General features: G+C 40.0%; 1 protein-coding gene across 1 annotated transcript; it reads left to right on the forward strand.

Moving 5' to 3' along the window:
• Positions 1-1,457: 1,457 nt before the first annotated feature.
• On the forward strand, positions 1,458-10,233 carry akap12a (A kinase (PRKA) anchor protein 12a; the record flags this gene model as incomplete). The annotated part of the gene is made up of 3 exons (XM_016492258.1): positions 1,458-1,786; positions 3,601-3,700; positions 3,869-10,233. Coding segments are annotated over exons 1-3 (6,582 nt in total), but the record flags the coding sequence as incomplete, so codon positions are not given.
• Between the last annotated feature and the right edge of the window lie 1,443 nt (positions 10,234-11,676).

Consider the following 11,676-nt stretch of genomic DNA (forward strand, 5'->3'; position numbering starts at 1 on the left):
GCCACAAAAGGCATTTTCTCCGACATGCTGTGACTGACAACAGAACTATAAAATACGCCAAAAACACAACATAATTACGAAATGAAACAATTTTATTAGTGTGCTGTAATCCAAATCTTCCGAATCCATACGACTGCGAGGAACAGACCCAAATCCAAGCCTTTATTCGGCGATCTTCTTCTCCATCTCGAGCAGCGAGTCCAGTGACCGTGAGCAGCAAACCCCACGCTGACGCGCTCTTTACAAATTCAAATGTTGCCGCTTCAAACGACAGGTTTTACGGCAGGATAATCGAACGCTCATTGGCTCTCGCCTGCATTCGTCACAGATTGCGACATGCCGTGTTTCTGGTGAGGTGTGTTTGAATGATGCGCCGCGCGTTCCTTCACGAGTTCACGCACGGAGTGGATTGGGAAAATTATCTGGATAATATTTTCAGCGATTAACAACATAAATTCTGCTCTGGATCACACAAACCTACTGTATTCTGCCAGAGAGGACTGCGGGTGCAACGCATAATTATTTGGATTACTTTTGGTACTGCTTTTGATATTTTTGCAATAAATAAATGATTGTAATTGCATTTATCTGTCTGTCATGTTTTTCTTATACTGTACAGAAATGTTTAGGTTTATAGGTAGGAGTGGAATTAGCGACTATACATTTTTTTTAATGCTACATTGTTACTAAAATGGTTATTTTCCTGCATATTTCGGTCATTTGCGTTTTATATCCTTATATTCGCTATAAAATGGGTAGGTTAAGGTTTGGGGTTAGGTTAAGGGGTCTAAAAATCTAAATCGCTTATTGATAAAATGAAAAAAATGCATTGATACGAATATCTTAATGATACAAAAGATACGTAAATATTTTTACGTTTTTTAGCTAAAAATACGTAGCGATTTGTACGTTTTAAACGTTGAAATACGTCTAAATTGTACGTTTTAGCATTAATAAAAACGTACAAAAGTGTACGTTTTGTGCTTGTAAATGTTACGTATTAATACCTACGTATAAACATGAGACCAGGCTGGACTGTTTTGAAACTTATATGGTAGTTACATATAGCACCTAGACCTCAGTTATCATGAAAAAAGCCAGGAAATTTCAGTTTTGACAATATGGGACCTTTAAATTACATTAAAATAATAAACCATTTGACAGTTTAACTGCTTTAAATATAAATATTTCATCACAAAATGCATTGTTTTGGAGTATAATTAAGTCCCGTGAGAACATGAGATCTGTACATCATGTTTTCAACTTTGAAATTAGCGTTTGTCTTTTATTTATTTTTTTAAGTACAAATATAGTTATTCCACACACAATATAAGCTATATTTTGAGTGCCTTAATGCAATCATTGGCCTATACATAAACACATTCGATTAATATAGAAGCATAATTAGGGGATAAAAACGTTGTAGAGGCTGTCCCTCGGTCATCCCAGCCCAGGACTCTCATTCTCTCCCATTGATGCGCCGAGGCGTGCCAGTGTGTTCATGTGATGCAGGAAGGATGTGTCCTAAAAGAGTTTGCATCGAGCCCAAATGCATCACTTCTGAGTCCGATCACCGCTCAGCACTCATCTTCGGATATTCCCCCTTTCGCTTTGCAGTTACATCGGGTGAAAGGGAAGAAACCGAAGAGAACGAGAGAAGGATTGTGAAATGGGAGCTACGGCATCATCCGCGCAACGGGACAGCAGATGTGAGGAGGACGCAGCGGCGGAGGAGCTCACTGCAGCGGCGAGCGATGCTCAGGATGACGGCAGTGCTGATGACAAGGTAGAACGCATGTAACCAGCCTCCTGCTGCAGAGAAACGCCTCACAAAGTTTCAAAGACACGAGCTCTGAATCCAAGGATACGCACGGGCTGTATCTCAAAACGTAGTGTGCTGCCTATCTAGACAGCATTTTTGCGCCAATGCAGAACATGCATATGATGCTCAAAATGTTGTAGACAGGAACGATTTATTAGTCAGAGGTTGCTCTTTTTAGCTCAGGAGAAGGGATTTCTTAGTTTTGTTTTGTTTATCTATCAGGCGTTTTTCCTTTGGATAAGTAAATTAGACAATTGTTTACAGAGTAAATGTATAGAGTTATAAAATAGTGTGGACTTTGGTGCTTTGGCAAATCTGAGCACAGTTGTGAAACTGTAGAGAGGAAAGTGAATTTACTAGTCTTATTTACAGGAGCAATACAATTTTCAGAAGCAATACACTTAAATTTTACTTTGCAACAATTTTCACTCAGAAATGGCTAGTAAATATCACAAATAATTGCATAGAAATAGCAAGTAACACACCATTAAACATGACATTTTTAAGTAGAAAGACTGAAATAATATTTTGTTGTGAATCCTACTCAAATAATGTTTATTTTATGTACAACTTTGGGTTTTGTTTGTTTTGCTTGGTGTAGAAAATTTATCAGGAATGTCCATAATGCAACATCCCGACTATCATTTGCAGCTATTTAACTGCAGTAATGGGAGTCAAAAGAAGATTAGGTGACTTTGTCCTATTTATAGGTGTTTGACCTAAATTCATTGTATGAACAAAATATGCATTAGGTTCTGGTAGTTCAGATTAGATAGTTTAGTTAATAAGAGAGCGCATTATTTAATTTGCATTAATTTTATATTTCAAAAAATATTTGTTTTAATTCATCTCTGTAGTGAATTCAAGAAAATTGTATAGGACATACAGACATTATTTTGCCTGGTATTAATTAAGGCATTAAGGCAGAATCTGACAGTTTGTGGCATGAGAATTTCAGAAGTCGACATACTTGGATAAAGTCACACATGCAAGTCCTCTGCCAAGTGTTAATATTGCAGGCAGAATAAATCAATAACACTGATAACTGATGCATCCTCAGTGGCTGGCAAAGAATATGATATCTTTTTTTCAAACTTTAGTTTAGATTTAAAAGTGTTTCATCGCTACTAAACTGCTTCTTATCATGTGGGTTGAATTTCTGGTTTGTCCTTTGATGTTTGTTTTCTTGTTCACCTGAATTCTTTTATTGGATTAAATGTGTAGGTTAAGAATTTAAAATGCAATTTCGGTTTATGTCAACATATCACAATTCCATCTCCTTTCAGCATTTAGGTTTGTCAGTTGTTTTGGACTTATGTGTGCACATTAATGGATGGATATTTGTAGTACTTTTATTCCCAAAGGATTGATGGAATTCTCCCTTACTGCACTGGGTGCATTGATTTTCCATGTAAAACATGATGAGTTCAGCCATAGTTTAACAGGAAGTCTGTGAGATGGCTTTTAGTCAAAGGAGAGCTATCTGATACTCGACTTCCATAAATGTGTTCAGTTATTTTGTTTCGTTAGTTATCCCAAGGGCCATCTCCTTCAAACTACATTGCGGTACTTAACATTCAGAAAATGTGATATTGTCATAACTTTTGTAAAATGTTTGGGGAATTTCTTAACTTGAATCCAACTCCAACTCACTTGCCTAAAATAGCATATAGATAATATGTATAGTTAAGAGCTACAGTGATTTAATGACAAATAATTTATAAAGTATAATTTACTTTGTTAGTCACTCCTTAATTTGTCCTGTCTTTTCCATATAGTTATTACAGAAAAACGGGCAGATCTCCAGTTTGAATGTAAAGACAAGGAACCATGCAGATGAATTAAATGGCAACTTTGAGGAGAGAGTACTTGCAGATGGTATGTAAAACTATATTATTGTTATTCATTTCATTGTTTCCCTCGTTGTTTCTAAATGAAATGAGAACAGCACTTTTATATAGTAGTAAATATCCATGTACAAATGTTTTATGTGTACAGCACACACACGTACCTTGGCACATTTCATTCTTATTTATTTTTTGTCAGTTGGCTCAGGATTTGTTACTTTAAAAGAAAATGGCACAGAAACAATTGAAGACCTCCAGGAAATGGATGCTCTTCAACCAGTCATGAAGAATGAGAGCACAGAGATGCTTGATGCAGATAGTGTGACTGTGAAGGAAGAAGCTATGGAGGACAACCAAGTGAATGATATCAATGACGTTGGCTTCAAAAAAATCTTCAGATTTGTTGGATTTAAGCTTACCCTAAAAAAAGACACATGTGAAAAGACTGAAGCAAATGAACAAGAAGAAAAAGTCACAAGTCTCTCAGAGGACTCCAGTGACACCCAGGAGAACAGTGCAGTGGCAGCAGATGAAAACACACCTGATGAGACTCAAAAAAGTGAGGTATCTTCCCAGCCTGATGCAGCTGAACCCTCTCAACAAACAGAAAAGGAAAAGGAGCTGGATCAGGACATAAAGATAGTGGAGCATCATGTGGAGGACACACCTGAGAAAGAACTGGCAAAAGAAGCAAGTCCTGAACCGGAGGAACCGATGTCACCAATCAAGCAATTCTTTACACAAGGAATCTTTGCCAGTTTAAGAAAGAAAAAGAAAGAAGAGGAAATGCAAAAAGAGAGTAAGGAAGAGGAACTCAAAATAATTGAAAAAATGGGTTTAGAAGAGGCAGAAAAAGAAGACAGTAAATGTATGTGCCTTGATATTCCTTATATTACTTCACAGGAAGAAAAAGATTCACAGGAGAAGGATAATGACGACTTGTTACCTGAAGGAGAGCTTCAGAATTCTCTAGAGAAAGATAAGGTACAAGGAAGTCCACTTAAAAGACTTTTCAGGAAATTTTCCACAAGAAGGCAGAGAGAAAGTAAAGCTGCAGAAAAGGTGATTGAGGCTGAGGAACAAGTCTCTGAACAGCCGAAACCATCCTCGGAATTGACAGCGCTTGCAAAAGTCGAGGAACCACTGGTTGGGGAACCAAAACCTGCTGAAGAGGAGCTGGTGGCTGATGTAAGCCCTCTAGAGTCCAAAAAGAAATCTGACACCACCGTTTCCTGGGAGGCACTGATTTGTGGTGGCTCTGCTAAAAAAAGGGCTAGAAAAACAAATGAGGATGAAATGCCAGACAAAGGAGAGGAATATGAGAAAACAACTGACTCTCCACTGGGAAGTTCTATTGAGGGTGATTATGATCATCTCACATCATCTAATGAACAAACTGGAAGTCCTGCAGAGGGAGAGATGGGATCCACATGGAAAACATTTAAAAAAATGGTCACCCCAAAGAGAAAGGTCAGAACTGGAGAAAGTAGTACCCCTGAGCAGATACCTTCAGACAGTGAGATGAACAAAGACGAATCATTTTCTATGAAGAAACTTATTCCAGGGCATAAAAAGAGAAAATCAGATGCAAGGAAAGACCAAACATCCTCCGATGAGGGTGCTAAGGATCATGAAACAGGTGATGAAGATGATGAAACCCCAGCTATTATTCCTCTGTCTGAGTATGAAATAATTGAGCCTGAAAGTCTGAAGGAGGTGAATGAACAACGAGTTGAAATCACAATAGAACACGAGATGCCAGAGATGACTTCACAAGTGTTAGAACAGGACACATCTAATAACTTAGTGCCCAAAATTGCAGCTAAAGTTCCAACTAACACTGGACCAACAGTCATACATGGATTATCAGAGGACTTTGAAGAACTTACAGACTTTGTGAGCAAACATCAGCAACTGAGTGATATTCCAGAAGAAGGCATCAATGAGGAAAGCATTGAAACACCAGTATCATCTACTGAGTGGAAAACACAGGATGACACCTTAGCTGAGGACATTGTGGAGTTGACAGCTGATGCGGTCACTGCTCCAGAACCAGCAAGTGAACAATTTATTGGGGATGACACTACTGAAATGGTCTCGGCAGTCTCACAACTAACTGAATCTCCCAGGTCATCTGGACATGTTACGCCAGTGTCAGCTGAATATGGCATACAAACATCAGATGTGATCCTACAGGAAGCTTTTCAAACCATTTGCATGACTCCAAGTGTTCAATCAGTCACTACAAAAGATGAAAGCCAAGAATCTCTGGCCGTGTCATTTTCACCTTATATTGTACAGTCATCCACAACAGAGGAAACAAAGGTTTTGGTTGCGCATAAGAAAACTGAGGCAACACCAATATGTACAGGCCTAGTATATCAAGAAATAGAATCTGTTGAAGAACATATCCCTGTACCCTTTGTGGAGGCAATACATGAAGTATGTGATGCTGTCCCAACTGAATTAGTCTCTGATAACTTTACAGATGAAACTGAAACTGCAGGACTTGGGACAGATGAGGTCTATGAAGCTGAAATTAAGGAAGTGAAGACTGAGTATCAGAAAGTAATTGTAAATGAAAAAGAATCTGCCACTGAAACTGAGCTAAGCGCAGAGCAAATCATTCAATTAGTGGCAGAGCCTCTTGTGGAAGAATCAGAGGAAACTCATATAGAAGACAAAAAAGAGGAACATACAACTAGTACTGAATGGAGAGAGGTGATTGAGACGATGCAAAGTGAAGCTGGGCTGGATCAGGTTTTATCAGACTACACCCATGATCCTGAAACAGAGTGTCCACTGCATTCTGTGTTAGAGGAACCTGTGTATGAAGGACAAGTAGCTGCTGAACCTGAAAAAGAGCTGACGCCCTTAGATGTTGAATTGTCAGCTGCTGAGTTTGAGCAAGCTGCACCCACGGAAGTAGTTGTGTCTTTGACACATGGTGATGTAGACAGCATTCCTGACACTACCACAAGTAAAGAAGTCAAAGCAATTGAAATCATTGCCTCTGCTGTGGAGTGTCTGAAAACCAAAGAGACTGTTAGTATTGTAAGTCCAATTTCAGATCACATACAGTCAGAGACATTGGATTTAGAAGAGAGTTTAAAATTAGAAGCAGTTGAATCAGTACACGTTGATGTCTGTGAAACAAAAGTTGACGTAAAAGATGGAGTCTTATTAGCAGGTGATTCAGTGGTGACTGTGGAGGACATCAGTGAGAAAACAGAAGAAAATTATGATGAAAAAATGCCACAGCTGGACATTAAGGAAATACATGTAGAAGAAGAGACTGGGGATGCTGTTGCTTCAGACGTTGTTGAAAATATTGAGGTTGAAAATACTTCAGAAGCTGTAGATGAATCATTAGACAGAGAACAGTTGCCAGCCAAGGAGGTGTCACTTCCAGAACCAGCATTAGTTGAAGAGACTGAAGAGCTCCATAAAGAAGACATTGATACAGATTTGGATGATAACAAAGTGAAAGGCAGTGCAACTGACAGAATGGATGGGATATTTGTGAAAGAGGAAGAGGAACATGCAGTAAAGGAAAGGCAACCTTTAACAAACACTGAAAGCAATGAAACAGAGAATGAAGAGGTTTCTGCTCACACAAATACTACTGATGAATCTCCTGAAATAATCGTTGATGCGGGAAGTGAAAATGGAGACATGGTTCATGAAATAAGAGAATGCACAGTTGTTCCTGAGTTTTCAAAAGATGTACCTGAGCGCACAGAAACACCAGCCAAGCTTGAAGCTAGTTCTGAAGTCATACTGAAACCTCTAGAGATGGTGTTGCCAGAAGTAGAAGCAAAACCTTTAGCAACAGAAATTGTGGTTTCTCAAACAGAAGACTGGAGTCAAGATACCAAACCAAGTCCAGAGATTCCCAAAGAGAATGCACAACCAGTGACAATTGAGAATATTAAGACTGGTAAAGTTTTAGAGATGGTTGCCATTATAGAGAACACAACAAAACAGTCTGGTAAAGAGAAGCCTATAGAGTCTGAACCTGTTACACAGGTACTCGAAAAATCTAAGCTACCAGAGGCAACAGAACAAGAGGGTGAAGCAATAGATGGTGACCAGGCCCCAGCAATGACATCATCAGAAATGAAAGATATGGCAGTTCCAGAAAAAAAACATACAATGGCTGTTGCTCCCAAACCAGAACCTGAAGGGTTTGATTTGGGGCCGACTATGATTGAAGTGGCTGCAATCACAGTGCTGGCACAAAATTATACTGCTACAGAAATAGAGGTTAGTAATATGAGCGAACAGAACAATGAAGCAGATGAAAACGCTAGGCTAAAATGTGAACCTCTTGAACAGGTAACAGAAAAGAAGTCAAATGAGTTGCAGGTAGACAAGACCGAAATTAAAGATGAAATACCAGCAGTAATGGAAATAACCCCCATTGCACAGGTATCACCACTGACCTCTGAAGTTGCATCAGAAATGCCAGAAGTTGCTGTTTCTGAGATACAAACACAAGTAGTGAGTGAACTCAGGGCTGAGACGCTTGAAGTGACAGAACCAACGGTAGAAATTCCAGTGGTAACAGAAGTGAAAGTAGAGACAGCTGTAGTAACTGAACTGCAAGTGGAGACACCAGTTGTCACATCAGTGGTTACAGAACTTGAAGTAGAAACAGCAGAGTTTACATCTATGGCAAAAACAACTGATACTCTCAATTCTGCTGTTGCGTCACAAAATCAAAACATAGATACTGACACATCAGTGTTGACAACAGTGATCAAAGAACAAGTGGTGGAGATTCCCACTGTTGTTTCTGTGGTAGTGACACCAGCTACACCTCTAGATGAAACACCCGTTGTAACTCTAGGCAATGAGTCAAAGGATGTACCTCCAGTAAAAGACACACCTGCTGTGACTGAAGCAGTAGAAACACCAAATGTTGAATCAGTGATTGTGAGGACTGCTGTGGCCCCAGCAGTAGAGATACAGAATGTGATTCCAGTGGTAGCAACACCAGATCTTGGTTCAGTAATAGTAATAGAAGCTGCATTTCCAGTAATAAGTACAGCAACAGTGACTACAGTAGCAGAAGCAACAGTTTTGAGCACAGTTGTAGAAACACCTGTTTTTTCTGTCACATCAGTAAAATCAACTCCAGCTGTGGTAGAGAAAACAGCTGTTTCACCTGTAGTAGAAATCCCAGCCACAGTAACATCTGTTGTGCAGACTCCAGCTGTTGTTTCAGTGGCAGAGAATGTACCTCCAGAAGAGGTTACAATAGATGTGACCCCATTTGCAGAAACACCTGTGAGCCAAGTAATTGAAACTCCCATTGTTTCCATCACATCAGTAAAACCAACTGTACCTGCAGTGGCAAAGACACCAGTCACTGAGATACCAGCTATGATTTCAGTGACAGTAGCAGAAGCAGAAGCTGTATCTCCTGTAGTAGTTACATCGGCTGGAACTCCAGTAGAACCAGAAACAATTATGATCCCAGAAGTAGAAACTTCAGTAGTAACTTCAACTGTAGAGACATCACTTGTGACACTAGTGGTACAAACACCAGCTCAGATTTCAATAATTGCAACAGATGCAGGACCTCCAGTTACACCACCAGCAACTGCAGCATCAGAAACATCAGCTGTGATCCCAGCTGTAGAAACTCCTGTTGTAAAGTCATCTCCAGTTGCAGTGGATGAGACTCCAGTTGTGACCCCAGTGGTACAGACACCAGGTCAGTTTTCAGTGATGGTAACAGAAACTGCCCTTCCAGCAGTTGTTTCAGCAGAGACTGCAGAGGTAGAAACACCTGTTGAGATCCCAGTACTAGAAACTCCCGTTGTAAGGTCAACTCCAGTTGCAGTGGTTGAGACACCAGTTGTGACCCCAGTGGTACAAACACCAGGCCAGGTTTCAGTTATGGTAACAGAAACTGCCCCTCCAGTAGTTGTTTCTGCAGTGACTGCAACAGTAGAAACACCTGTTGTGATCCCAGTAGTAGAAACACCTGTTGTAAAGTCAACTGCAGTTGCAGTGGTTGAGACACCAGTGATGACCCCAGTGGTACAGACACCAGGTCAGGTTTCAGTGATGGTAACAGAGATTGCACCTCCAGTAGCTGTTTCAGCAGTGGCTGAAACAGTAGAAACACCTGTTATGATCCCAGTAGTAGAAAGTCCAGTAGTAAAGCCAGCACCAGTTGCAGTGGTTGAGACACCAGTTTTGACTCCAGTGGCACAGACACCATGTCAGGTTTTAGTGGCAGTAACAGAGGCTGCACCTCCAGTAGTTGTTTCAACAGTGACTGCAGCAGCAGAAACACCTGCTGTGATCCCAGTAGTGGAAACTCCAACTCCAGTTGTTGTGTCAGAGACACCAGTTGTAACCCCAGTGATGATGACACCAACTGTGATTCCAATAGCGGAAAGGTCAGTTGTGAGCCTAGTAATAGAAACTACCGCAGAAGCGCCAACTGCAATTGCAATGGCAGAGAGACCTGTTATGATCCCAGTGGTACAGACACCAGCTCTGGTTTCAGTGATTGCAAAAGAGGCTGCACCTCCAGTAATTCCAGAAACATCAGTTGTGAGCCCAACAGTACCAGTGGCAGTGGCAGAGACACCAGTTCCAGTACCAGAAGCACCTTCTGTGATCCCAGCAGTACAAACACCAGTTGCAAAGCAGGTAGCACAGACACCAACAACATCAGCCATGCCCTTGGTAAAGGCAACATCAGTTGTGACTGGGATGGAGGCACCCGCTGTGACTACAGTAGCCCCTGTGATGATGACACCAGCTATTACCCCAGTTGTAGCTCCACCTGTTGTGACACCAGAAGTAAAGAAAGCAATGTTGCAGGTAGTTGAACAGGAGAAAAAGGAACCAAAGACAGAAGCTTCAGTTGTGTCTAAAGATGTTGAACCACCATTTGTGGTTGCGAAAGAGGTAAAGACATCAGTTTTAACTGAAGAGTGCGTATCAGATGAAGAAAATAGGAAGGCTTCCTTGCAGCATGAGCCTGTGGTTACTTCAACAGAACCTCAGTCAGAGGTAGAGGAGGATGTGTGGGAGGATGCTGTAGATAATATCGGAGATTCCCCGTGCCAGATGACATACACAGAGGGTGCACCCCAAGATACTGCTGCTAAACAAGCATCTGATGCTGCAATTTGATAGTGGCGTGCTAAACCAGTTGAAAGATTTGAATGAGTTGGTAAGTGATTTTATAATATTGCATTCAGTTATCAGTCATTTTTGTTGTCAGATTCATAACATTCATAACACTGATTTGATCATTTCAGGTGCAAGTTTACCAAGGAAAATTCAGAACATTTTACACCTGGAAGAGGCTGTGCTCAGCACAAAATCAGCTGGGACTCTCAACAAAGAAATGACCGAACCACTGAGAAGTAAAATTGGATCATTAAAGTTCCATTAAGCAAAACTGAAACCAAAAACAGTAGTTATTCAGTGGACAGGCTGTTCTTTGACCAATCACTACATTTTACTTTGATGCAGAAAATATTTCAACATATGTAACCCTTCAAAAGCAGCTATTTTGTCATATTTTTACTAAGGATATTTGTCAATGTATGAATTTTTTATCCTGATTCAGACATCAGCGTAAGTTAATGCCACATTATATCATGTTGTATTACATATCTAAAACAAAAGGTTAAAATGTTAAAATATAAAACATTTGTACACATGCATTATATCCTGACCGTTTGCCATGTTTAGCATAAGAAAATAATTGTCATTGTGGAAGGACATGCAATGCCTGGTATTTAAAGATATGTACTAAATCAAAGGTAATTTTGTTTTGAACCACCATATGCCTCTACATATGATATACATCAAGAAGGAATTTATTTTATACTCTAAATATGATGTACACTTTACCAAAGCTATAATGAGCAAATCACAATAATGCTCTATCAAAGAGAGGTTTAGACAGAATTCAGTCAGATGTAGTCAATGACTGAAAATGACAGATTGTTTTAATTTGTTTTACAAAGA

This window comes from Sinocyclocheilus anshuiensis, unplaced genomic scaffold (assembly GCF_001515605.1).
Source record: "Sinocyclocheilus anshuiensis isolate Anshui unplaced genomic scaffold, SAMN03320099.WGS_v1.1 scaffold261, whole genome shotgun sequence".
Classification (NCBI taxonomy): domain Eukaryota; kingdom Metazoa; phylum Chordata; class Actinopteri; order Cypriniformes; family Cyprinidae; genus Sinocyclocheilus; species Sinocyclocheilus anshuiensis.